Genomic DNA, 25,633 nt, shown 5'->3' on the forward strand with positions numbered 1-25,633 from the left:
GAGGACATGCGCTCCCCAGCCCAGGAAAGATGCGTCCGTTGTCAGCACTATTTGTGGCACAGGCTCTTGGAACGGTCGTCCCTTGCAAAGGTTGTGTGGGTTCCACCAATGCAGAGAGTGATGTGCACGACCGGTCACCAACACTAGGTCTTTTAATTATCCCTGAACCTGGTTCCACTGCCGTGCTAAGCACTCCTGAAGCGGACGCATGTGTAGTCTCGCGTGAGGGACTATGAATATGCAGGAGGCCATCATGCCTATCAACTGCATAAACACCCTGGCTGGGGTCTGAATTTCTGAATCAGTAATTGAATGTTGTTGATTCTTGCTGAGTTTGGCTGTGCCCTTGCTACCAGAGTGTCTATCGTTGCCCCTAGGTACTGTTGTACGTGGGACAGTTGGAGATGGGACTTTGGGTAGTTCAATGAGAATCCGAGGCTGTGGAGGTGGTGAATTGTGCGAGACATGTGGCTGGCACATTGCTGGACTGACTTTGCTTGGATAAGCCAGTCGTCCAGATATGGATAGACGTGGACATGGTTTCTTCCTAAGTGCGCTGCTACCGTTGCTAGACACTTGGTAAACACCCTGGGGGCCGTTGTCACCCCGAAAGGTAGTACCTTGAACTGGTAATGTTGATTTTGTAAGGTAAACCTGAGATACTTCCTGTGTGCAGGATGTATTGGTATGTGGAAGTATGCGTCCTTTAGGTCTTGCCAGGAAGTCTCCCTGAGTGAGCAACGGCAGAACCTGTTGTAAGGTGAGCATGTGAAAATGTTCTGACAAGATGTATTGGTTTAGGGGCCTGAGGTCCAGTATTGGCCTGAGAGACCAGTCCTTTTTGGGTATTAAGAAGTACAGCGAGTATACCCCTGTGCCTTGTTCTTGTAAGGGGACGAGTTCTATGGCCCCCTTTTGCAGCATGCTGATAACTTCCTGCTGCAATAAGTCTATGTGCTCTGCGGACATAGGACGGTGTCTTGGGGGTATGTTGGGTGGAGTGGAAGTGAGCTCTAGACAATAGCCGTACTGAATAAGTTGCCTCACCCACCTGTCAGTGGTGATGCTCTCCCAGACTGGCAGGAACTGTTGTAATCTTCCCCCGACCGGTGTTACATGGTCCGGGGGCAGTGACAAGACGTCACTGTTTATTATTGGCGGAGGATCTGGTGTTGTTGTTCCCTCGTCCTCTGCCTTTGCTGCGGTTTCCACGGTATCCACCTCTATTGTTTTTATTATAGGTGGTCTGCGTGCTTCCTTTATTGTATGGACTTTGTTGTGATATCTGGCCTCGCGTGGGTCCTCTGTTACTGGAGCGACGAAAGGAACCTCCCCTGAACTGTTGGGACTGCAAAGCGCCCATGGACTTGGCTGTGTCTGTGTCCTTTTTAATCTTTTCCAAGATTGTGTCCACATCAGGACCAAATAAAAAATTCAGGGTTGACAGGTTGATTTAGTAATGTGGTCTGAATTTCAGGTTTGAATCCAGAGATTCGCAACCAAGCATGTCTTATGAGCATGACACTTGTGTTGATGGCCCTGGCTGCAGTGTCTGCTGCGTCTAGTGCGCATTTGATGGATGCGTTTGTTATGAGCTTCCCTTCTTGGATAAGCATTTCTGCACCTTCTTTGAAGGCCTCTGGCAAATGTTGAAGCAGTTGCTCTAAAGTGTCATAATGCGCCCTATCGTATCTGGCTAATAGGGCCTGTGTATTGGAAATTCTCCAGATATTAGCTGCTTGAGCAGCCACCCTTTTCCCTGAAGCTTCCAATACTTTCGATTCCTTGTCTGGAGGAGGAGCATCACCCGTAGTTTGCGAGTTGGCCCGCTTACGAACATTTGAGACCACCAGAGAGTCCAACAGCAACTGTCCCCTAATATATGTAGGGTCCACAGGCGCCGGCCTGTATTTCCTTTCAATCCTGGGGTTGATATTCCTCGCTCTAGTGGTTTCTTTGAAAATGTCCCCAGCGTGTTTAAGGACACTGTGAGAAGTTGGCCTGGTATATGATGCTCACTAGTTCTAGTGATCACCTTGTACCATGCCAAGCAACGCTTATTATGATTGGTTCTAAGTAAACCTTATAGACAAGCTATCCTAGTAGCGTGGACAAAGCAGTCTTAGGCTAAACTCTGTAAAGGCATGTGAAGCAAGCTGTTTTACCATACACAATCCCCTTGAATACCAAATGAAAGGACACCACACAGATCTATATTGAAAATATATATATATTTATTTACTACAAATATCCCCTATACTCTTTATGAGCACAGAAGCAAATGCGTTAAAACAAAACACAGTTTAAATACACAAATGTTGCACAATATGGATGAGCCCTAGGGGCCACCTAAACCATATACTAAAATAGTGGTATAAGAACCACCTATAGGAAAGGAAGTAGGCCTAGGGCCTGGGGAATCGCAGGAGCTGTTCGGGACTAACAGTGAAGAAGTCTGGAAAGGCCCGTAGGACTCGGGTGCAGCGCTTAAAGCACACGCATGCACCAATGCAATGTCAATGGTGCGTAAAAGTTATAAAGTTACTGTTTAAGGAACCTTCCGAATGACCTAGAAGGACAAAACTTAAGATCTAGACACTAGAGGTGTGTACCAGTGTAGGAACACCGGCGTTGCTGAGTTACCTCACCCACAGGTGCGAAGTAGTGTCGGGTTTCGTCACGCAGGTCGATGGTGCCTGAAGATGAAGATAAATATGCTGCAGGCGGGTTGTCGAGGAGAGTTCCGGTGGATCCAAGGGTGGATCTGAAGTGGTGAAGGCCTGAAAGCAGAGGGGACAATGTTCAAAGTCACTAGCCAGTGACTACTGTGGAACCAGGATGGAACCAGGCGATGTCGGGTTCAAACAGGCGAAGAGGTGTAGCTGCACCCACCTCAAGTGCATCCTGCTCAACACCCGCTCCGTCCACAGACACGCCATCGAACTCTGGAACCTTCTAGACGCCACAGCCCCTGACGTTGCCTTCCTCACGGAGACCTGGATGAACGCTTCTTCAGCTCCCGACATCGCCATCGCTATCCCAGAGGGCTACAAGATCGTCCGGAGGGACCGAAACGCCAACCAGATGGGAGGAGGCATCGCCATCATCCACAGGAACACCATCCGTCTCACGACCAGCACCGACAACACCCTGACCAGCGCCGAACACCTGCATTTCCAGATCCACACCAACCCGAACACCACCCTCAGAGGCACCCTGATCTACCGACCCCCTGGACCACGCACACAATTCAGCGAGGACATCGCCGACTTAGTCAGCCCGCATGCCCTCCCCTCCGCTGACTACATCCTCCTGGGAGACCTCAACTTCCACCTGGAGAACAACAACGACCGCAACACCAGCACCCTGCTCGACAACCTCGCCAACCTGGGACTCAAGCAACTGGTGTCCACCCCCACCCACCTCGCCGGACACACACTTGACGCTGTCTTCTCTTCCAGCACAGACATCGACTTCAGCCACGCCACAGAGCTTCAATGGACGGACCACAGCTGCGTCCACTTCACCTTCAAGAGAACGACGACCCACCAACACCAGCAACAGGCCGCCCGCAAAAGCTGAAACAAGATCACAGCAGACCAGCTCGCCACCTCCCTGAGCCAGCACCCTCCTGCCAGCTCAGCGAACCCCAGCCAGGCCGCCGACAACCTCACGAAGTGGATCAGCAACTGCGCGGACGAACTCGCCTCACTGAGGACCCCGCCTAGCAGACCCGGCAGCAAGAAGGCCCCATGATTCACCGACGAACTCAAGAGCTCCAAGAAGAACTGCCGAGCCCTCGAGAAAGTCTGGAGAAGGGAACCGACACCGGACAACAGGACCTCCTTCAAACTTGCCACCCGGAAACACCACCAGCTGATCCGCGCCGCCAAGAAAACAGCATTCAAGGACCGGTTGGACAACAACGCACACAACTGCAAGGAACTCTTCAACATCGTGAAAGAGCTTTCCAACCCCAGCGCAGGAAACAACGACATCACCCCATCGCAAGACCTCTGCAACTCCCTCGCTTCATACTTCCACAACAAGATCGCGGACATACACAACAGCTTCAACAACCAACCAACGCACACCATGACCGAACAACCACCCCCCACCACCACCCTCCACGCCTGGACCCCGATCAGCACCGAAGACACCATCCGCACGATGAACTCCATCCACTCCGGATCACCGACCGACCCCTGCCCTCACCACGTCTTCAACAAGGCCGACGCTGTCATCGCACCCCACCTGCGAGACATCATCAACACATCCTTCAACACCACCATCTTCCCTGAGAGCTGGAAACACGCCGAACTCAGCGCTCTACTCAAGAAACCAACAGCGGACCCCACCGACCTCAAGAATTACCGCCCCATCTCGCTCCTCCCGTTTCCAGCCAAAGTCATCGAGAAGACCGTCAACAAGCAGATGGCCGCCTTCCTCGAGACGAACGGATCCCTCGACCCCTCACAGTCCGGCTTCCGAGCCAATCACAGCACCGAGACCGCCCTCATCCCCGCCACCGTTGACATCTGAGCCCTGATGGACAATGGAGAAACAGCGGCCCTCATCCTCCTAGACCTCTCCGCGGCATTCGACACGGTCTGCCACCGCACCCTAGTACGGCGCCTCAGCAACATCGGAATCCAGGACAAGGCGCTGGAATGGATCATCTCCTTCCTCGACGGAAGAACACAGAGAGTCCGCCTACCACCGTACAAGTCAGAGGCCTCCGAAGTCATCTGCGGCGTCTCTGAGCCCCACCCTCTTCAACGTCTACATGAGCCCCCTCGCGGCCATCGTACGCAAACACAACCTCAGCATAATCTCCTACGCCGACGACACCCAACTGATCCTCTCCCTGACCAACGACCCCGCCGCCGCCAGAGCCAACCTGCACGAAGGGATGAAAGAGGTAGCCGAGTGGATGACGACCAGCCGCCTGAAACTGAACTCGGACAAGATGGAGGTCCTCATCCTGGGCTCCTCACCCTCCGCCCGGGACGACTCCTGGTGGCCTCCCGCCCTGGGCACCGCACCCAAACCGACAGACCATGCACGCAACCTGGGCTTCATCCTGGACTCCTCCCTCTCCATGACCAGGCAAGTCAACAACGTCTCCTCGGCGTGCTTCAACATCCTACGCATGCTACGGAAGATCTTCTGGTGGATCCCCACCGAGACCAGGAAGACCGTCACCCAGGCCCTCGTCACCAGCCGACTGGACTACGGCAACGCCCTCTACGCCGGTACCACCGCCAAGCTCCAGAAGAGACTCCAGCGGATCCAGAACGCCTCAGCCAGACTCATCCTCGACATCCCACGAACCAGCCACATCTCCGGACATCTGAGAGACGTTCACTGGCTCCCCGTCAACAAAAGAATCACCTTCCGCCTCCTCACCCACGCACACAAAGCCCTACACGACCAAGGCCCGAGCTACCTCAACAGCCGAGTCAACTTATACGCTCCCAAACGCCACCTCCGATCAGCCAACCACGCCCTCGCCGCCGTCCCCCGCATCCGAAGAGCGACTACAGGAGGAAGGTCCTTCTCCTACCTGGCCGCCAAGACCTGGAACTCCCTCCCGACCGACCTGCGCCTGACCCAAGACCACCTCTCCTTCAGGAAGAAGCTGAAGACCTGGCTGTTCGAGCAGTAGCGCCCCCCCCCCCCCCCAAGCGCCTTGAGACCCTACGGGTATGTAGCGCGCTTTATAAGTATCACTGATTGATTGATTGATTGATTGTCTCCGCAGCCACGTGGACACGAAGAGGTCAAGGACGTCCAGGAGTCGATCACGAGCTGTCCCACGAAGGCTCTAGCTGATGGCGGTGTCTGCAACTTGATTGGAGCAAACAGGCCTTGGCTAATGCAAGCCACGCAGGAAGTGAAGAAAGCTTATCACTCGGACCAGCTAGGTCAGAGCGGGTGCTCCTTTTCAGGGGAGCGAGGGCAAGTCTGGAGCAACCAGACCCGCAGTGTTGATTGTAGGTTTCGTCGCCAAGATGGCCGCTAGCCACATGGCAAGTGGCCGGGATGTTGAGTGGCAAAGTGCAAAAGGGCCCCACGCAGATCGTGGAGATGCTGGGGGGCTGATCTTTGGTGCAAATGCTGCTCGGTGGTGGGGCTTCTCAAACCCCAAAGCACAGCGTCGAGGGTGCCTCGGGTGCTGCGCAGTCAGCTTCTCGGGGGTCTTTCGAGATGTCCGGTCCCACGTCTCTCGGTGCCTCCACGGGTCTCTTCTTTGCAGGGACTGTGGATCGGGCTCTGAGATGTCTGGGAGTCTGGGTCTCGTCAGGCTCTGGGCTCGGGCTCCGGCAGGAGGCGGCGGCGGCAAAGCAGACGTTGAGTTGCTGGATTTTTTTTTTTGTGTATCTTATATAGCGCACGGCTACCCCAACGGGGTGTCCCGGCGCTTGCATTGGGAACCCGTCCTGGCTTTTCCCTGTGAGATAACCCGTACTGGGCATCCCCAAGGTGAAAGCCAGGCATCCCGCCACGGGGGGCCGTAGTGGAGATTAAGCAAGCTATTGCCCATAGTTGCAGAGTGTGAACCCGTGATTCGAGTAGACACCGAAGTGAGAATTATCGAGTCCGTGGACACTTGGGCTCAGACCCTGCCGCGTCGGGAATTGAACCCTGGTCCCAGGTCTGACCTCAGCTTCCGGGTATGCCTCCTCTAACCATTGAGCCACACTTCTCCACAATGGATGGTGCCTGTGTTCACAGGGCGGCCACTCCAAGGCCACAAGGGAGATACTCTTCAGTCTTCTGTGCAGCAGAATGTCGAAGTCCAGTCTTCTTCTTTGTTTCAAGTTGATTTCAGGATGATCTGAGGTGCTATGGCATTGCTCCCACTCTTCTTCCCAATCTGAGGGGTGGATCCCCTGGTAGGTCCCTCCTCTGGGTGGGACCAGGAAGGGGGGCGGTTACACCCCCTTTCCTTTGTCCAGCTCCGTGCCAGGACTGGGGCTGGAAAGCCCCAGCACCGGTTTGGACTGGTTTATGCACAGGGACACCTTGTGTGCCCCAGGCATGTCTCAATCTATTCAGCCTTGTCTTACCCAATACACAAAATCCTGTCTGGGGTGGTGCTCGCACCTCCCAAGGCAGGAGACCCTTTGTCCAAGCCTCCCTCGCTGGAAGGACTCCCAGCAGCAGGAGGTCAGACTTGTGTCTGTGGTGGCAGCATCCATTTTGTGATGCTGAGGCTCGAGTTTAACTTTAACCGGGGTTCAGGTTATGTACATGTCGTGTCCCTCTAGAAGGGTGGAATGCTATCACCGTCGACAGGACTGTCGAGGGGATAGTATTCCAAATCGTATGACACCTTACTCGACATGTTTTCATAAAGCCAAACCAAAGTTAGCATATAACCGCGAGGATTATAATGCACTTAAGAGTATATGTATGGCAATATCCCGGAACAGCTAAGGGAGTTGTTCCAGACAGCTGCAGACGGGCTCAGCTCGTGCCAGAGCGTCATCTCACATGAAACCAAGCACTCTGCCTCCAGGATTGCTGAGGCCTTCCATAGGAGTGGCTTATAGGTTAACATGTGTTCAGTTAGGGTTAGATATAGGGATACTATATCTAAGTAAGAGGTGATTACACCAACTTACCCCAGCTGAGTGATCAGCCAGTTGTGTCAAATATGGAGGCCAGGCCAGGGGTGGCACAATACATGCTGCAGCCCCTGGTAGGCCTTGGATACACCTATGTCCTGGGTACCTGGAGTACACTGTTACAGGGGCCTATAAGGTGAACCAGTTCCAATTCGTAATGCACCTAGAGTGCATTGGCATCAATTTAGAGAGAGAACAGCAGGCTGTGGGTCTGATTAGCAGGCCCACAGACACATTAAGTCAAACCAGTGAAGCAAAAAGCAAAAGTTTGGGGTGACCATAGGATAGCAGACCCTACTCTCCTACAGACACCTTTTAGCATTGGTAAAGTTTTAACAGATTTCTCTGATGTGGAGAAAGTGTCGAATAGGAAGTCCTCCTCAACTGGGTCAGCGTGCATGTCCACATCATGATTTAGCGCTGCCCTTTCAATTAAAGCATTGAACGCAGCTGTATCTTCCGTTGGGGAAGTTTTAACAGGATAAGAGGGAGTATCCGGAATAGTCTGCGACTCCCCCTGGTCAGCAGGGTCCGTCCAGGTCTGAGTCCACAGGGTAATGATATTGTTAATCATCGTCATACCCCATATCCTCAGTAGTGGGTGTTGAAGTATGCAGAGGTGTCCTGGCCATGGTACCTTATGGTCTCAAGATTCGGAGTCGATATGAAGCTTTGACTGGTCATCATACGAGGGCTCCTGAAACAAAACATCCTCCTCCAGAGGATGTGTCCTTTTTTCCCAACGACACCTTCTTGGCTGTGTCAACCCCAGTCTTCGGATCGAGCGCTTTAGGGCGCGCAGTCGGGGGCAGACCGAATGTTATTGTCGGCACCGTGTCTTTAGACAGACCGACCTTCTTCGGGGCCGGTGTCGATGGAGGCCCCGACCGATTTTGCCTTGTTGCCAGTAAGTTTGTCCTTGCGTCGACATAGGCGCCTGTGGCGTCGGAGGCGCGCTTTTTTGTTTCGGCTCGACGTAGTCCTTCGCAGCGCTTTTGGATTTTGACTCGAGGCCTTCGACGAGCTGGGGCCTGTCGACCAGATGCTTCGGATCGAGAAGCTTGTGAGACTCGAGTCCTTTGTTTGTCGCTGTCCGTCGACGTTGACTTCGTCGGCTCGACATGCTTGGATTTGATGGTGGACTTTAGCGCACCGATCTTCGGCTCAACACTCTTCAACTTCGACCCCGCTGGGTCGCCGACACCTCTTTTGTTCGTCGACTCCGATGTGTTGGAGCTCTTCGACCCGAAGACTGATTTCGGCGGTTTCGATTTTGACTCGAGGGCTTTCAGTTTCGTTTTTAGCAACTGGGCCGATGGCTCATGTGATAGATTCTTAGCCGGGCCTTGACGCGGGGCTATAGAATGTTCCTGAAGATCTTGGCTAAGGCCTTCTGGCGATGCCTCGACCTGAGCCCTTGGAAGTCTTTGAGTGTCTGGTTCAGGCCCTGGTTCATCGCTTGAGTCGTCATCAACGGCTCCGATGGGGGATACGTCGTCCCTTACCTCCACGACGTTTTCATCTTCGACGTTCTCTTCGTCGTCCTCATAATAGTTGGAATCATGCTCCGATCCGGGATCCGACAGCTGTTCCGGATCCTCAGTCTAGACGACCTCATCGTCTTCTGCGTCGAAGATATTCACCGGGTCGGGCGCTGGCTTCGACATAGTTTGCCTCGCTGCACGTCGGAGTCTAAGCGTCTTCTTCAACCTGAATCGAGCACAAGCTAGACAGCTGTCTTCATTGTGCTCCGGTGATAAGCACTTGTTACACACCGGGTGTACATCGATGTGCAGGTATTTAGAGTTGCAAAGGGGGCATCGTTTGAACGGGCTCCGTTCCATCGACGATCGTCACCGGTGTCGAAAAGGCCACGCGGCTCTCTTCGACGTCTTGCTTAAGAATAACTGGAACATGATCTCGGCACCGATCGAAACAATACCGACGCCCCGAAGGCCTTTTGACCTTTAGAAAAGTTTCTGAACTGGAGTAAAGAAAAGTACATCCGAACCCAATGGCAGAAAAAAACAATCCGAGGATGGAGAGGATGCCCATGCGCACTGTAGTCTGGGGGAGGAGCCACCTATCTCGTGATACTTCGAAGACTCTTCCAGGACAACAATGTGCAATCATCCGGACCCAACACTAGGCGGCGATCAATGCACAGATATGAATTCAGCAGCCCACATGCCTCGAACTGTCACTTATTGAAAGGGGCCATTTTCTTGTCTAACAATCCTGTGTGCCTCTGCCGGCTTGTGGATTCACTGTCTGGTTTTAGGCTGACTGGAGCTGCTTGTGCATTCACACACTCACACAAAGGAAGCAGAGGTTTGCCTGCATACACTGATGGGCCATCCTGGGCAAGAGTGGTGGGAGAAGATGCCACTGACACATGAATAGGCTGTGGCTGCTCTACACAACACTGCCTCCACCCCCCTTGTAGTGAAACTGGACATGGGAAGACAGGACTGGTTTTACATGAGCAAGAGACTTTCTGAACAAAGACTTCAAAGGGAAAAAGGAGTATAAATATTAGACCTAAAAACCCGAGAACCTTTCTTCTGGAATCAAGCCGAACCTCTGTGAGGGAGATGAGCTGAAGAGTTGTGAGGAGGAGACTGCCCCTTTACTGTGTGTTGCTTTGCTAGGTTGGCCTGCAGTTGCTGCTTTTGCCAAGGAGAGGTCTAAGACTGGACTTTGTGAAACCTGCTTGAGAAGACTCTCCAAGGGCTTGTGTGTGCTTGCATAGTTTTCTAAAGTCTCAGGGACACAAAGACTTAACCTACACCCTTCTTGAACTCCACTACTGGGATTTCTTACCTGCCTGGGGTGCCTATTCCAGTTCCTGCTTCAGAAAGCTGTTAAGAACTGAAGAAACCTACAAATCCAACGCTTCGCTCTTCTTGCGGCTGGATTTTTGGACACAGCACCACCGTGAGGGGGAAATTCCCCGACACACAGCCCCATGCAGCTGAAGAAATCGATGCAGCGCATGTCCGCGGCCCAAGAAACCATCACACACTCCAAAGGAGGCCCCGCTGTGCGGCTAAAAGAATCAATGCATCATCAGTCAGCAGTTACAGATATCCACGCAGCGTCCTTAGCACCTGAATTTTCTCAAGCATTGCACCTGTGCAACAAGTTTTTCTGACGCAACACTCCCAGATCAGAATTACATGGGAACGCTGTGCATTACTTTCGCCAATAGTCCTAATTCGACACATCACTTCTCCTGCGTACACCAAAACAGTCGCATTGCCCCCCCAAGGAATCAGGAACAGACACATCGCTGTGTTTTCTAAAGCTTCCCTCCTCTGCGGCTGTTTTGACTTGTGAATTTTGAGGCATTTGAGGTACTTTGTTTAAAATCAGGCATTCATAAATTTCTATGGACCGAATTACTTGAAACCTTTTAAAAGTCATATTTTAGATAGTGTATGTTTTATTTTTGTAGTGGTGGTCTTGCTTGATTTAGATAAAGATATTTTAATTTTCTAAACTGGTGTGTGTCCATTTGAAGTGTTTTCACTGTGTTACTGTGTGTGTAATGAATGCTTTACACATTGCCTCTGAGATAAGCCTGTCTGCTCATGCTACGCTACCAAGGGGGTGAGCAGGGTTTATCTAGGTGTGTAACTCTCTCATCCTGCCTAGAAGGAAGGGTTCCTACATGAATAGGGTGCAAACCACTGCGAACTAGAGACCCCCGTTTCTAACAGCGTGCATATTCTAACAAATTCACAATTAGTATCGCTGGAAATAACAGACAATAGTGCCCACATACTGCGAAACACTATCACAGGATGGACCGTCATTGAACTAACAAGGACCTGCCCTGGCAGTTCGAGCAGGATGAAAACTGATTTGCATATGGCTGGATCCAAACTGAAGTTGCATGATGAGAAAAATAACGATGGGCTGGGATGCGGCCTCGAGTAATTACCAGTGGCTGAGATTAATTCAAGCATTCCACCCATTACTTTTTCACATACTTCAATGAAATACATTCCAGCAGATGTGTAAATAATGTAATGGAGTCAGTGCTTTATTGCAGAGGCGTAATGCCAAATGATGGGGGCCCCCCTGCAAAATGTGTCCAGGGCCCCAGATTTTCCCGTATCTCAGATATCCATTGGCCCTTGGCTGAATATGGGCCCTCTAAATAAGACTGGGAGTCCCTTGAAGGGTTGGGGGGGAGGCCCTGGGCTGCAGTGGTATGCGTTATGCCACTGCTTAATTAATTGGACAAATGGCTGGCTTCCACTTTTGTTTGTTAAAGCACCTTCCACTGCCATGCAATTTAGTTTCTCAACAGCAGTGCTTCAAATGGGCCGGTACTCACCGGTACGGAGTACAGGCACTTCCAAAGGTTTCCCTCTTTAGTACCGGAACTACTTCTTGGCCAGGTAGAGTGTCTGTACTCTGGGGGTCAGTAGCCAGGCTCATGTTACAAACGTGTAGCAACGTAGGACAGGCGTTGCTTTTTTTCTGATGAAACGGACTGCCATAGGAGCCATGAATGTGTGCACGGACAGATGATCCTATATGGCGTTCAGTACAGATAAAGTCCCAATTGAAACAAAACCTGCTGACATTTTTTATTTATCTAGCTTCTCTCACTCTTCTGCTGAGGCACCTAGGGATCAGAGTGATTGTTACAGCACAGAACCGCGAGGTGAAATGGCCGTCCTGTAGTAGTTTTTTTTTATTATGGTAAAAGTAGCTTCAGAACCTTTGCTAGTGAAACAAAATAATATCACAAGGAACTTTCTGGCCAGCACTCCCTTTACTTTTCGTCAGTCAGCAGGTAGAGCTACCCACAAAATCCCAATGCAGAGCTATACACAAAATCCCACATTAGTATGAATTTGAGAGAAGTCTGTGCTCACTTCTGTTTCAATCATACTGTGGCTGTGTGAGGCACATGGGAAATGCTGACATTGGCAGCCGAGCCAAGTGAAGGGGGATGCAACAGATCAAAGTAAATACATGCATTTAAAGTACAACCTGGATAATGTATTTGTATAGTTTTAGTGAATGATGTGAATGTGTGAGTGTCTGCACGAGTACACGTGTGTGTCTCAGATGTGCACTATTTATTTATTATTTATTTAGTGTATTTTATATAGCGCACAGCTACCCCAATGGGGTGTCCCGGCGCTCCTGCACTGAAGCTGAATCTTGTCCAATGGAGTTTAGCAGAAAAGAAAAGTTTTCAGCGCTTTGCGAAAAGGCAACTCCTGAATCATCCGGATGGAGATGGGAAGTCTATTCCATTGTGAAGAAGCGCACACCTGGAAAGTTTTTCCCCCCGATCGGGCTTTTTTGAATCTAGGGGTGGACAGCAGGCATTTCGAGTTGGATCGAAGATGTCTGGTGTTGCTGTATGGACGGAGGCAGGAGGATAGATAAGCAGATCCCTTGCACGATGGGCTAGGGTGAGTGCTTTAAACTCTGCTCTCTTGTGAACTGGTAACCAATGTAACCTTCGGCAATGTGGCGAGATGTGCTCTTGAAGAGAAATGCCACAGACCAGCCGGACTGCCGCATTTTGGACTATCTGTAGCCTCTGACAAAGGCCAGAAGCAAGTCCAAGGTAAAGACCGTTTGCATAATCTAGATGAGATGTTATTAATGCCTGAACAATGACTTTCCTGGTGTTGCTGGGAAGAAATTTGATACATTTTTCAATCGTCCTGATTTTAGAGAAACAGGCAGCTGAAACGGTCTGAATTTGATTATCGAAGGAGAGACTGGAATCCCATCTAACCCCCAGGTTTCTTATTGATTCTTTGGGAGAGGGGGCCGCACTCCGATCTAGTGGCCACCAGAGGTTCGAGTCCAAGGGAGAAGCTTGGTGGAAAAAAAAGGACCTCAGTTTTTCCTGCATTCAATCTAAGGAAATTATTGTCCATCCAGCTGGCGATGTTACGGAGGCAGTCTTTAAGTGGGTCAAAGGTGGACTGGGTAGGGACATCATAGGAAAACAGCATACGAGGTAACCTTAATTCCTGTCTGGGAAATTAACTCAGCCAGGGGGGAAAAATAAACATTAAACAGAAGGGGGCTCAATGAGGAGCCCTTGGGGACTCCCCAGTTGAGTGGATGACTCTCCGAGGTGTAAGGAGGAGTAAACACAGCCTGAGTCCGATTGGATAAAAAAGAGGACAGCCAGTCTAAGACCCTACCTTGAATGCCTATGGATCGAAGACGATCCAGCAGGACGGGGTGAGAGACGGTGTCGAATGCCGCAGAAAGATCCAGCAGCACCAACACCGCTCTTGAGCCCCCGTCCAACTTCCATCGTACGGAGTCAGCCATATCTATCAAGGCTGACTCGGTGCTGTAACCTGGTCTAAATCCATGTTGAGAGTCATGGAATAAGCCATGGGTTTCTATAAAGCCAGCTAGTTGCTGATGCACCTGCTTTTCAAGAATCTTGGCTGGGCCGGGCAGTAAAGAGATGGGCCTGTAGTTGGCCGGGTCGTCACTATGAACTGCCTGTGAAAAAAACGTATTCTATTTCAGCAGATTATGCTAATAACTTTTCTTCTAAGTGCAATATGATTCTGAACAGCAGAGGCTTGTCATCAACACATGTAATGAATATGGCATGCACAACGGAAATATGGATAGTACTTCATATTAGCACTGTGAAGTCACAGTGAGGCTCTGCACAGCGCTACATAAACCTCCTACATAAATAAATAGGTGGTACTTACCATGCCAATGCAATATTAACTATACAGTTTAAATGTTAATTCTCACAACCAAAATATCCCTTCAATAAAACAATGTAACTACTTCCTACGTTACCAAAGGCCCCCGGCGCTCAATGAGGGTGCTTGCATTATTGCAGCTATGCGAGCCAGCCCAGGAGGGATGACTTTGATTTAAAGGCGGTACTTCATAAGAATGCTTCACACAGATGCTAATAACCTGTTTATTGTTCACTGAAAGCTGTTTGTAAGCGCAGGAGTATAATTTCTTATAAGCTGCACCGTGTTTCTCTTCCCACTGGTCTGGTTCCAGTCATCTCATCCTTGAACATAAAGCCAATAGGATCTGTTTCTTTTGCAGGAAATTAACATTAATAAGTGTGCTGCTTTTAAACGGCACCCCAGTGGTGTGAGTCTGAAAAGGTGTCTATTTAATGTGTGTCCACAGAAGAACGTTATAATAAATGCACTGACTAAAGTGATGGCAAATACATAGTTTAGGTCTGAGACTGACAAATGTTTGAGAGGAGTCTGTGTGAAAGAGCACCTCAATTCAAGGGGTCAGTGTAGTGGTCAGGGTTCAAAAGACAGTCTCCACCAAAAAAGACAAATAACTGACCTCTAGCTTGTTCTCGTAAGGTACTTGGATGTCTGATATAAAAATGTATAAGCTGCGTCCCGTGTCCTTGGAAAAGCTGGGATGCAAGTCCATTCCAGATTCTGCAACCACGGCCTGTAATCTCCCCCTATAAGGGATTTCGATGCCAGTGTGGGTGAATTAATACACAGGCAATATCTATGTCCGCTTTAACATTTACTCTAAAAAAAATGTATCTCATTGGATGCTAGCACCTTAGCCTCGCCCTTAGCCAAAGTGCCGCGCATGTCCACAGTTCGATTTGAAGAGTACCTGCAATTATTTTTTCCCCATTTAAAGCACTGCTCACCAGCCTCACCAACTCAAATTTGAAGACGTTAGGGATCAGTTGTGCTTTTTTAGAACATGACTAGTAACATTAACAGTGGTCAAAATTTGGTAGAATTTGAAGATCACTTTACAGAGAGCGTTGAGGTTCTCAAATAAGGAATTCAGGGTAACTATGGAAGCAAATGGTAGTCTGGTAGGGCAAACAATACTTTTCAAGTTTCCACAATGCCTCAGTGATCGCACTTGGTATCGGTCTATAATGCTGTTCTCGTCAATCATTCCAAGCTTCTATGAAATCCCTGCTTATAGACTTTGCTTTTACAATGCCCTTCTTAGGACTCCAACTTCCTATAATGCCCATTTCAGTTTGCATTGTTCAAGAGAGCGCAAGTTGGGGCAATCTGTAATTTTCGCTCTGCCAGAATCTTGAAGTGTGTGTTTTTATTGAACTGTGTTGTATTAACACACAAAGTTCTTAGTGTGGGAGTACTGAAGTAACTACTACATTAGTTTGATCAAATGCTACCTTTGTTGGCGCGAACAAATGTTCAGAGCTACATTCAAACAGACATGTTTAAGGCATGGGCAAATTGGGCTCTGGCCCAGGGTCCAGCTTTTCAGCTCCCCCCTCTCTCCCCTTAAGAGAGCCAGCTTTGTTCTGCAGAGAGTCTTGCCCTGGTGACCTTAAACAGTTCTTAAACAGACTATTTTAAATACCATTTTCCTTGAATTTATTTTTTATGAGAGTCATGTTTGAGACTCCTTACAGACATTTTGCAGAAATATGTTGTGTTTATTTTTCATGCAACATACATAAAGTTTTTTAGATCAAAACAGAACTTCACATATGACAAAGGGGGGGGTAACAGAGTATTTGCAATAACGTTTGTGAGCTGCTGCTGGGTTACAATATCGAATACACACGTCACTATAACTGAATGTTATATGTAAACACATTTAAAATTTGAACCAGTGACTTGGCTAAAGCGGAAATTGGATCATATATTCAAAGGTGGTCCAAACGGGGGCAACAAAATACGTTTGGCCCCCAAAATACGTTTGGCCCAGGGGCCCCAGAATCCTTACGGTGTCCCTGCATTCAAAATATTCACAGTACACGTTATTAATTCTGTGCCTTTTCAATAAAGCCTTTAACGATGAACGTGGCCAATCTTGTGATCAAAACAACAACCTGCAACATCCACAAGATGGCGCTGCAGTCCATTATATGCAAGAAAAGAAGAAATTATACTAACCGATCAGAAGCCAGTGATTTCGCCAGAAATTAAACTTGTCCTTTTCTTTAAGCCCTGAAGAAAACTTGATATCTGTGCTAGGGGTGATGACACACTCCCCGTTGTCTTCGATGGTGACACCGTCCGTACTGGGACCCTCGAGCAGCGGAATAGCTCTGCCTCGTGGCTAGAAGAGAAACCATATTCTGTAACACAAGAGACTGCTTGAAACGTTCTCCATTGGAAACACAATATGATTGTCTCTTCCCACACCCCAGTACAGCTCTTATCAAGTCATTACCAGGAGCCTGGCTGCAGAGGGTCTCCTCAAACATTGACCCCGGTCTCAGAAGCATATTCCTTAAAATATTTACAAGCGGGTCAACCTGCAGAACACCACTAGGGGAGTTTATTTTGTACACCCAAATTGAGATTCCGGCAGTCCTTCAGCGCTTGGCCGCTCCACAGAATGATAGGAGACACAGACCTACTGGAAGTGACAGGTCTCGGGATCAAATGACTGAGCCTCACTACATGTAAGAAGTGCAACAAGGATGTAAAAACAATGGAACCAGCCAGGCAACGGATCATGAGGATTTGAGAAACGTGCTCCGTGAATTACAACTACTCAAAAGTGCAAATGACTAAAGTAATGGTATGGTATGTTGATTTGCATGGCGCACTAATCATCCGTGGGGGCATCCTCCTGGAGTGTGGGCAAGGTGTCTGGTCCAAAGGTGCTTGTATGCATAGCCAGGTCTTCAGCTTCCTGCACAACTCAAGAAGGGAGGAGGATGAGGAGGAAGCTCTGATGAGGTCGCTCCATGTCTTGGGTGCGATGTAGGAGAATGAGCGACCTCCGGTTTTGCTTTTGCGGACGCGGAGAGTTGTGCAAGTGGGAGTGAGGCAGAGAAGTTGTCTGGTGTGTAAGTGTATGCGGCTGTTCAGGTATTCTGGTCCGGTGTCGTGCAGGGCTTTGTATATGTGCCGGAGAAGTTTGGTCTGGCTGCACTTGTGAAAGAGGAGCCAGTGAAGCTAATGTGGGTGCAGCATAGGATGTACAGTGTGTTACTTTGCATAAATTCCCAGGAGTTAACTATATGTAAGCAACTCTGCCCCAGCACTCCAGAATCACTCTGCCAAGTGGAAACCTCGCTGAGGTTGACAAATGTACCTAACAGACGCACACTCCTTTCACATTTACGGACCTACAGGCTCTTGTCTATGCTAGAAACCTCTGGACCGCCTGGAAAGTCATCCTCGGACAACGAAAGGAAAGTGAAGTCATACTGAAGGCAGTGGCGGCTTCTCCGCTAAGGTGGAGGAGCGTTGAGCCACAGCTTCAAAGGAAAAATAAAATGATAACATATTGTTATTATCATTTTATTTTTTCTATTGCAGTCAGTGGCAGGCAGGCTGGCAAGAGCAGGAGGAGGAGTGGTGGTTTCCACTCCCTAAGTGCACATGACTGTTTGGGCTGCCCTCTTGGGCCGGCCAAACAGTCATGCGCACTTTGTATCTTCCCCACCAAGCTGCATTATACAGCCTGATGAGGAACATGCAAGCCCTCCGTCTGAGTGACGAACCACGGCGCTCAGACCAATCACAACACTGCAATGCAGCGTTGTGATTGGTTCAGGAGATCCTGGGTGCTTCCTGCTAGCAGCTGGGACTGGAAGGAAGAGGACGGAGAGGCTTTCGGCTGGCACAGGTTAGTCTTTTTTTTTTTTTTTTACTCTCACAACACCCTCCACCCCCCCCCACCCCCCCCCCCTCCACACACACACACACACACACACACTCCCACCCCTGGCCCTCCACTCCAGTCCGGTGGGTGCTGAATAAGTACCAAATTAGAACTACAAGAGTAGAATGAAACGTACATGCTAATGATGCAACCCAGAGACCTAGAATATTTTGGTCAGAGATTCTGCTTCGAGTACTGAGCAGGTAACTTGAACACAGTCATGGAGAGTACTCCTGAATCAAGACTGCTGTACATCAGTAATGACCCGCCATACGTCCTTCACATGCATTTTTTCTGTGTATCTGAAGAGGTGTGGGGCCACTATTGTACATTGATTTCCCTGAAAACCACAGCTGGGCATTGGTGGGCACCAGAGGTCGAAGTGGTCGGGAGAACGGCGTTCCCAGGCTTTAATAATTTGATATAAATAGTTCCCATACTTCTTACTAAAGACACCCATGTCTTAACAGTTGAGTTGCCACAGGTTGAAAGGAGAGAATAAAAGGGCTCTGTACCGTGAAGTATGAGGCAGCTAAATAGAGGTACACTTTCTCTCCAGGGTCTCTGTTTTATATAGAAATGTAAATGTGTTCAATTGGTTAATCATTAAATTCTAAGATTGCTTGGAAGTCAATAGAAGCTTTAATTGGTAGAATCCGGAATTGTCCCGTTAACGGAAACCTATAAATAAGATAAGTACTGGGTCCAGTCAGCGTATTACTAAAAACATAACATTGGAAAACACTGTAAACATGTAGACACATCCTTTTTGCACTTTTCACGACAGGCTATTCATAGTGTGTATAATACATTTTTTAATTATATGATTTACATGTTCACAGTGCTTTTTGTCACAGTATTTGACTTCTGAGCACCACAAATACACGTCACTATTAGCCCAGTGCATTGATCAGGATTCAAATGAGTGACTGTGGTTACGCTCAGACATCTGAAGTGACTGCATTAACCAACCGAGCTTTCCTACCAGAACATTGCTTTCCCTACTCATACATTTACGTTGCATTTAATTTTCATTTAAGGTGTGTACGTTGTATTTTATATGCAGTTATCTGTAGGTGAAGGGCCAACAAACCTTACTAGTTACAGATCCCTAAGAAAGAACAAAGGAATCTACTCCATTCCTCCCCCCATAAGCTCCATTGTTATGACAGGATCCGTCACAGTCCATCTATTTACAAAGAAAGGGCGTCTCGTTTGGGGCAAACACCAGCAACTTAATTAGAAAAGTGATCTCTGGGTGAAAGGCCCCTGATCGCAGAATGGGATGTCTGACTGGTCATGGCTGCTGAGCTACTCACCACCACGGCGACTCCTTCGTGCACCAGCGATGACGAAGCGTACAGGCTTGTGGAATACTTGCCAACGTAGAGCGTGGGCCTGGAAGCAGAAGAAAGCACGTTAATAGAGACAGCCACGCTCCCTCTTCCACCCAATGATGTGCAGCCGGCGACCCTGCAGGACACTCGGACATCTCACTAGTTCTTTAAAGCATGGCTGCCCTAATGTCCGAAGCAGAACAGATGTACACCCCACACAGCCCATCTCACATCGGTCTGTCCCCCTTCGGCAACCGGTTCTCTGCTATCGCACCAATATACCACCACTGGAACAATAAAGGCAATCCACTCTAATCTGAAGCGCCCGTTTCATACATCCCTCTCTGGCTACAGTTACCATGTGCGGCCTTGTCCTCCGGTTGGCAGCTACTGGTAATTCAGAAGGTAAGGTCAGAAGGATCCCACTAGGGGGCGCTATAGGGTCTCTTTTACAGGTGTGCTTAGGGAAAGTGTTCGTATTACATCTGGTTGCGGGAAATATGGGCGGACAGAACAAAACAGATACAGGGGGTGCCGCACAGTAGGACCATATTTAGTCAGCAAGGGAGCGGGTGAATAAAGGAAAACAAATGCAAATAGTCCTCAACTGTTAGGGGAAATGAACAAGACGGAGCACATTTTGTTTATCTACTGTGTTTTCACTGATTTACTTTCAAAATGGGCAGCAGAATAGCTCCCTCCGCCCGGATGACAGATTGTAAATCCTTTTGGAAAGTCTACACCGGACATTAGCAAAAGGACAAGACATCCCATAACAATGCTTCCGCCTCCTTGAGTTACCGTTTGTTTGCTCCCTTTGCCTTGGGCTGGTTTCTTGGAGCCAATCGCACAGGCTTTTTCATACCAGTCTGTGTCTGTGCCAACTTTTCTGGCTTTTTCAACAGCAACACAAATGTTCGATGCCTGACAGACTTCTGAATACCGTAAATCCCGGCTCTTCACGGCTAGGCTAACATGTGCAAGTAAGAAGCAATAATACCACCCTCACTGTAAAAGAACTAGCTTGTTCTCCCTATCCGCGTTTAATGCAGACTATAAAGTTGCCAACAAAATCAGACCGTTAAAGACTCTGAAATGTACCTAGTACTTTGTCCCAACGTTTCCCCGTTGCAGCTTTTCATATATGTTGACGAGATTACTCTCCATTAGGCTTCATCCAGTAAGAGGCCTATCCATAAACATCTGCTCTGATTTAGCGTAAAAGCGTATTTATTCTGAATTTGAACCGAGGACTCGCAGGCTTACCCTGTGTTTTCTGGAGTATCGTGTACTAGGATTTGTCATCCATAGCGAGCAAAGGCTTCTCCTTGAGACTTTAGAGTGCACTTTGAACAAGGGCCACTCTCCATTAGAGTTGACTCTAGATTTTGTTCCCGAGATCTCTCTCCATTGGGTCCCTGCAACTGGAATTGTACTAGGACAGAGGTCTTCAATCTGTGGGGCGCGACCCCCAGGGGGGTCGTGGAGTTCTGGGAAGGGGGTCGCAGATTCTGCAGAGTGCAGTTCCTGGCATTGGGCTGATCGAGGGTGCTCACAGCGGAGGCCTAATTCACACCGAGATGTGAAAAACATCAACGCCTCATCAAGAAGTAAAAGGTCTTTTAAATACCTGTCAAGTACACGGGTGTGGCTGTGTGTGTCCCTGAAGCTGTTTCAGTTGGGCTCACATACACGGGCTCACATACACGAGCTGAGGGGGGAAATGGATGTTGCGCGCCCGGAGCTGTGGGTCCCGTGACACACGTTCCCCGCCCCCAGCAGGGAGGCACAGAGATGCCCGCCCATGAGCGGGAAAGAAGAAGGAAGAAGACGCAGAGAGAGACTGATCCCCTCCCACATGAGAGAGGCACCGAAAAGGTGGGTGGATGAATGATGGGTGGATGGATGGATGTAAGGCTGAAGGATGGATGGATGTGTGAAAAGGTGGATGGATGAAAGGATGGATGGATGAAAGGGTGGGTGGATGAATGGGTGGATTGAAGGGTGGATGGGTAAAGGATGGATGTATGGATGGAAGGATGAAAGGGTGGATGGATGAAGGATGGATGTATGGATGGAAGGATGAAAGGGTGGATGGATTGATGTGTGAAAGTGTGGGTGGATGAATGATGGATGGATGTGATGAGGTCTAACAGGCGCATTTATGGTTGTCAAAAGTTGGTGATGAGGAGTACCAGTTTCTAGAAACGTTTGTCGGAAGGGGGTCCTTACGCCTAAAAAGGTTTTACAAGGGGGTCTCGGCATCAAAAAGTTTGAAGACCTCTGTACTAGGATCAACCGCAAGCGGATAACATGCCAGTTATCTTCACGCTCTCCTCTGGACTCCCCGTGGCCCCTTCTCAGATATCCCAAGCAGGCTCTCTGTACTCCCATGGTGCGAAGGAAGGCACAACCCTGCAGCTTTGGTAATCAGCCCTACACTGGCAGTGGTCAGAAGCCCACCATGCCAAGATTATACGAGGGAGCGGCTTTAATCCAGCTGACAAGTCTGTCAGTTTCCAAGACCACAATTACCACCGTGCAGGCACGAAGCAGTGCGGTGAAGGTTGAAACACAAAACAAACAAATAGAAAAAAATACTGCGTCTAACATTTGTGAATATAGTTGTCCCTCAAAACTACTGCAACGTGTGAGAGGAAAGAGGGAATCCCCAGGATCCTCTTTACACCACACATTCACTGGAACCATTGAACGAGAGGTTTATCCCGTCTTGCTTCAAGTGCAAGTGGCTTTGGCTTACAGCATTGTTTTTTATATACAGTAACATTGGATTGGGTTTTAGCTCAGATGCATTACCATACAGGCCAAGAAATACACAAAAGACGTTGAAATGGTTACACAGATTAATCTACTCATCTTGCACAGAAGATCCCGCCCGGGTACCATAGGACAGGCTTACAACATTGTAAGCACCTACGCTTGCCATCATTGATCGGAAAAAACGGTGCCCTACGATGGAATTCCAGGAGTTGTAAGGCTTTCAGTACGGGGCACAGATTAATCTTTTCCACAGAAGCGAAGCTGAAACGAGAACGCAATACTGAGGGAATTTACCGCTGATGGAATTTCATATTGTTTTTTTTTAAGTAAATAAACGGCAAGGCACAGGAACTCTAGCTTTAGTTGGCTTGGATCACTGCTGCTCAAACATTTTAGAACAAATGCACAATTTTCAGAATGACAAACCTTCCCGACCCACCTAGCTTCAACAAACAGAGGTGATTTTTTTAAAGTAATATTTGACACGATTTCAAAATGCTGTCAATTATCAAAATAACATACCCTTTACAATTTTTTGCGTTCCTCTCGAACAACAACTTTTTGTACATGTCATAACCTTGACTATGTCCTTCGATATGTCTTTATCTAACTGTTGTGAAGATACCGATCTGGCCGTAATAGAGGCAGATGGTGAGCTGCACTGGAGGTGGACAATGTTTAAGATTGGGACGATAGCCTGTGGCATCTGTTCAATAAAATCACAAGGCATCTGAAAATTCTTGATGTTGATACAAGTGATTAGAGGAAATCTGAAACATCCCTTCTGCAGCAGAATATAAAATAGCAGTTTTATATAGTGCAAACACTGCACAACGGCACTGGAGAGCTGTACATGAGCAGCAGATTACATTACACAAAATCAGATTAATTTATTTTTAAGTACAGGAGATTAAGTGATTTGCCCAGAGCCAATGCTGGGACTCCAATCAGGTTCCCCAGATCCAAAGTTGGCAGCTCTGGTCGTTAGGCCACATCCCAATTTCTCAATTTATGTGGGAAAGTAATACACGAGTGGGGTGATTGTGTATGATCACGTATAGTGAGCACATCCTCTATTGAAATGGCTTTGTGAAGTACTGGAAGGCTCACCCAAAGGCTTCTTTGGAATACTTGTAAGAGTTTGTTTTATAACCTGACTTGGGGAAATAGTTGAGCACCTTTGCACAAGTGGTGCAGGTACAATTTTAAGCGTGAGGGCACACATCGATGTTACATCACAGAAGTCATCCCAGGGATTGTGAAAAATCCTAGCTGCACACAAAGTGTAGCAACTGTATTCAGTGTTATAAGTGTGTACTATGCAGTTGGTGAGGCCTTTTGGGCATAATGTTGCAAAATTATTACTTAATGACTGCACGGTAACGACCGTCTTTTACAGACCGCACATTTTCCATTAAAATGGGCATTAAATTTGCACGGACATACGGTTTCACTTATAAAACCATATAGCACACAAATAACTGTGTATAAAACGGATTTCATTGAATATTTATAATTTGTTGCAAGTTAAAGTATCTTGATTTGTCTTGATCCTATTAAAATCTTAGCTTCCTTCACGTCACAAATACAACATATCTTTCTCATTTTTGCTTTCCTAATGGCTCATATATTCTGAAGTATATGTACAGCTCATTTACAGGTGCCTACTTTTAGGTCTCGGCTAGTAACGCGCGAAGCGCGTTCTCGCCAGAGAACTATAGCCGGCGTCTCAGCCGACAACGAGCTGGAATGTGGCTACAAGGCTGGCCGTGCGCCCAGCATTCCCTATGGCAGCGTCCGATTCCGACGCGCGCTTTCGGATCGGGTCGCGCGCGTGAGCTTCTACCGTAGACAGCTCACGTGACGTCGCGCGGCCCAAACTCAAGGCGCGCGTCGGAATCCGACGCTGCGACGGCGTCTGGTGCGCGCCGACTTCCTCAGTGCTTGTTAGACCTGCGGGCGCATGCGACACTTCACCTGCGCTCCGAGGTTTTGCATTGGGACTTTAGTCTCAGAAACCCCTCATCTCCACCTGCCTGGTGTATGCAAGGTGAAATGTTGTCCGACCCGGTTATTTATTATTTTTTGAAAACTTTTAGAAACCTACAATCCTCTAATAAGTTGTCTTGTCGTCTTGTTCGCCGATAGTTTTCGCCTTTCTTTTTACGAGCCGCACCTTTCTTTTCCTTGGCACCGTTGGTTCGCCCCCTCGGTGGCTGGAATGAATGCATGTAGCGCCTCTGGGCTGCTGCCTCTCTGCAGTAGCTCTGGCTGCTGTCCTGTGCCGGGTGGGGGTCCTCAGTGCTGCGCCTCTCAATGGCCCTGGATGCGCCAGTCCCCATCTCTCGTTCGTGCCCCTGGGCGGGGCTCCTGTGTACTGCCCCCGGGGTAGACCTTGCTGTGCGCGCTCATCCCCCAGGGCCGCCGGTGCCAAGGGAAGGAATGCGGCCTCTGAACCGTGGATGCAGGAGGGAGCGGAGCCACATACCTGACAATACTGGCAGCCCCCCCCCCAGCCCCGCACACACGAGCACCCACAGTGCTGTCACGGTCTGCAGTTACAATCTGATGCCATCAAACCCGCACACCGACACCCACGCTGTCTTTAAAACCATGCCACTCTTCACACAGACACTTCTACACAACTCTCAACGATAACCTTGACATACACGGAAGGTCCTTTCCCCCTTCGACTCAGGCACCGCAACCTGCACGCTGGCGCCCCCTGACAACATCCTACACACAGAGTAGCACTGACAGACTGATGCACTGACTGACCACACTTCTATACCATTGCCATAGTATCCCTCACCCAACCAGCACTGACAGCCCAGGCAACACACTTGCCCCTCGCACTCTCCACACACTGAGCCACTAGACCCTGTCACTGCACACCGACAAACCCCACCTTCCCACCTCCCTATCACTGTCAGACTCCCCAGACTACCACCCTGTCACCTGTGACCCTGCCACCAGTCAGTACACTCGCCGGATGAAAGCCTCACCATGCCGCCCTACTTCATGAAACACCGATGCTTCTCTCGCCAACCCCCCTACAGACACTGATGCCCTGACGCTCCTGGGCACCGAGCAGATTATTTCCACTTCGCCTGTTTTGAATTAAATCTGTTTATCTTCATAGTATTTTCGTGTCATGCAAAAGCGTGTTATGAGAGCAGAAGAACACAAGCAGCAGTGAGGGACCCCTTTCCGCACTCCATATACAGTATGACTTGCATTCCTAGAGCC

General features: G+C 49.0%; 1 protein-coding gene across 2 annotated transcripts in view; it reads right to left on the bottom strand.

The window, feature by feature from the left end:
- The window catches only part of ERN1 (endoplasmic reticulum to nucleus signaling 1), a 673,099-nt gene that overhangs the window by 246,193 nt on the left and 401,273 nt on the right, over positions 1-25,633 (bottom strand). For both annotated transcript variants that reach the window (XM_086930909.1, XM_086930908.1), the window contains exons 9-10: positions 19,586-19,664; positions 16,541-16,706 (exon numbers count right to left, since the gene is read on the bottom strand). In XM_086930909.1, coding sequence (XP_086787035.1) covers positions 16,541-16,706; positions 19,586-19,664 — 245 coding nt within the window. The remainder of the gene's footprint in view (positions 1-16,540; positions 16,707-19,585; positions 19,665-25,633) is intronic.

Source organism: Lissotriton vulgaris, chromosome 7, assembly GCF_964263255.1.
Source record: "Lissotriton vulgaris chromosome 7, aLisVul1.2, whole genome shotgun sequence".
In the NCBI taxonomy this organism is placed as follows: domain Eukaryota; kingdom Metazoa; phylum Chordata; class Amphibia; order Caudata; family Salamandridae; genus Lissotriton; species Lissotriton vulgaris.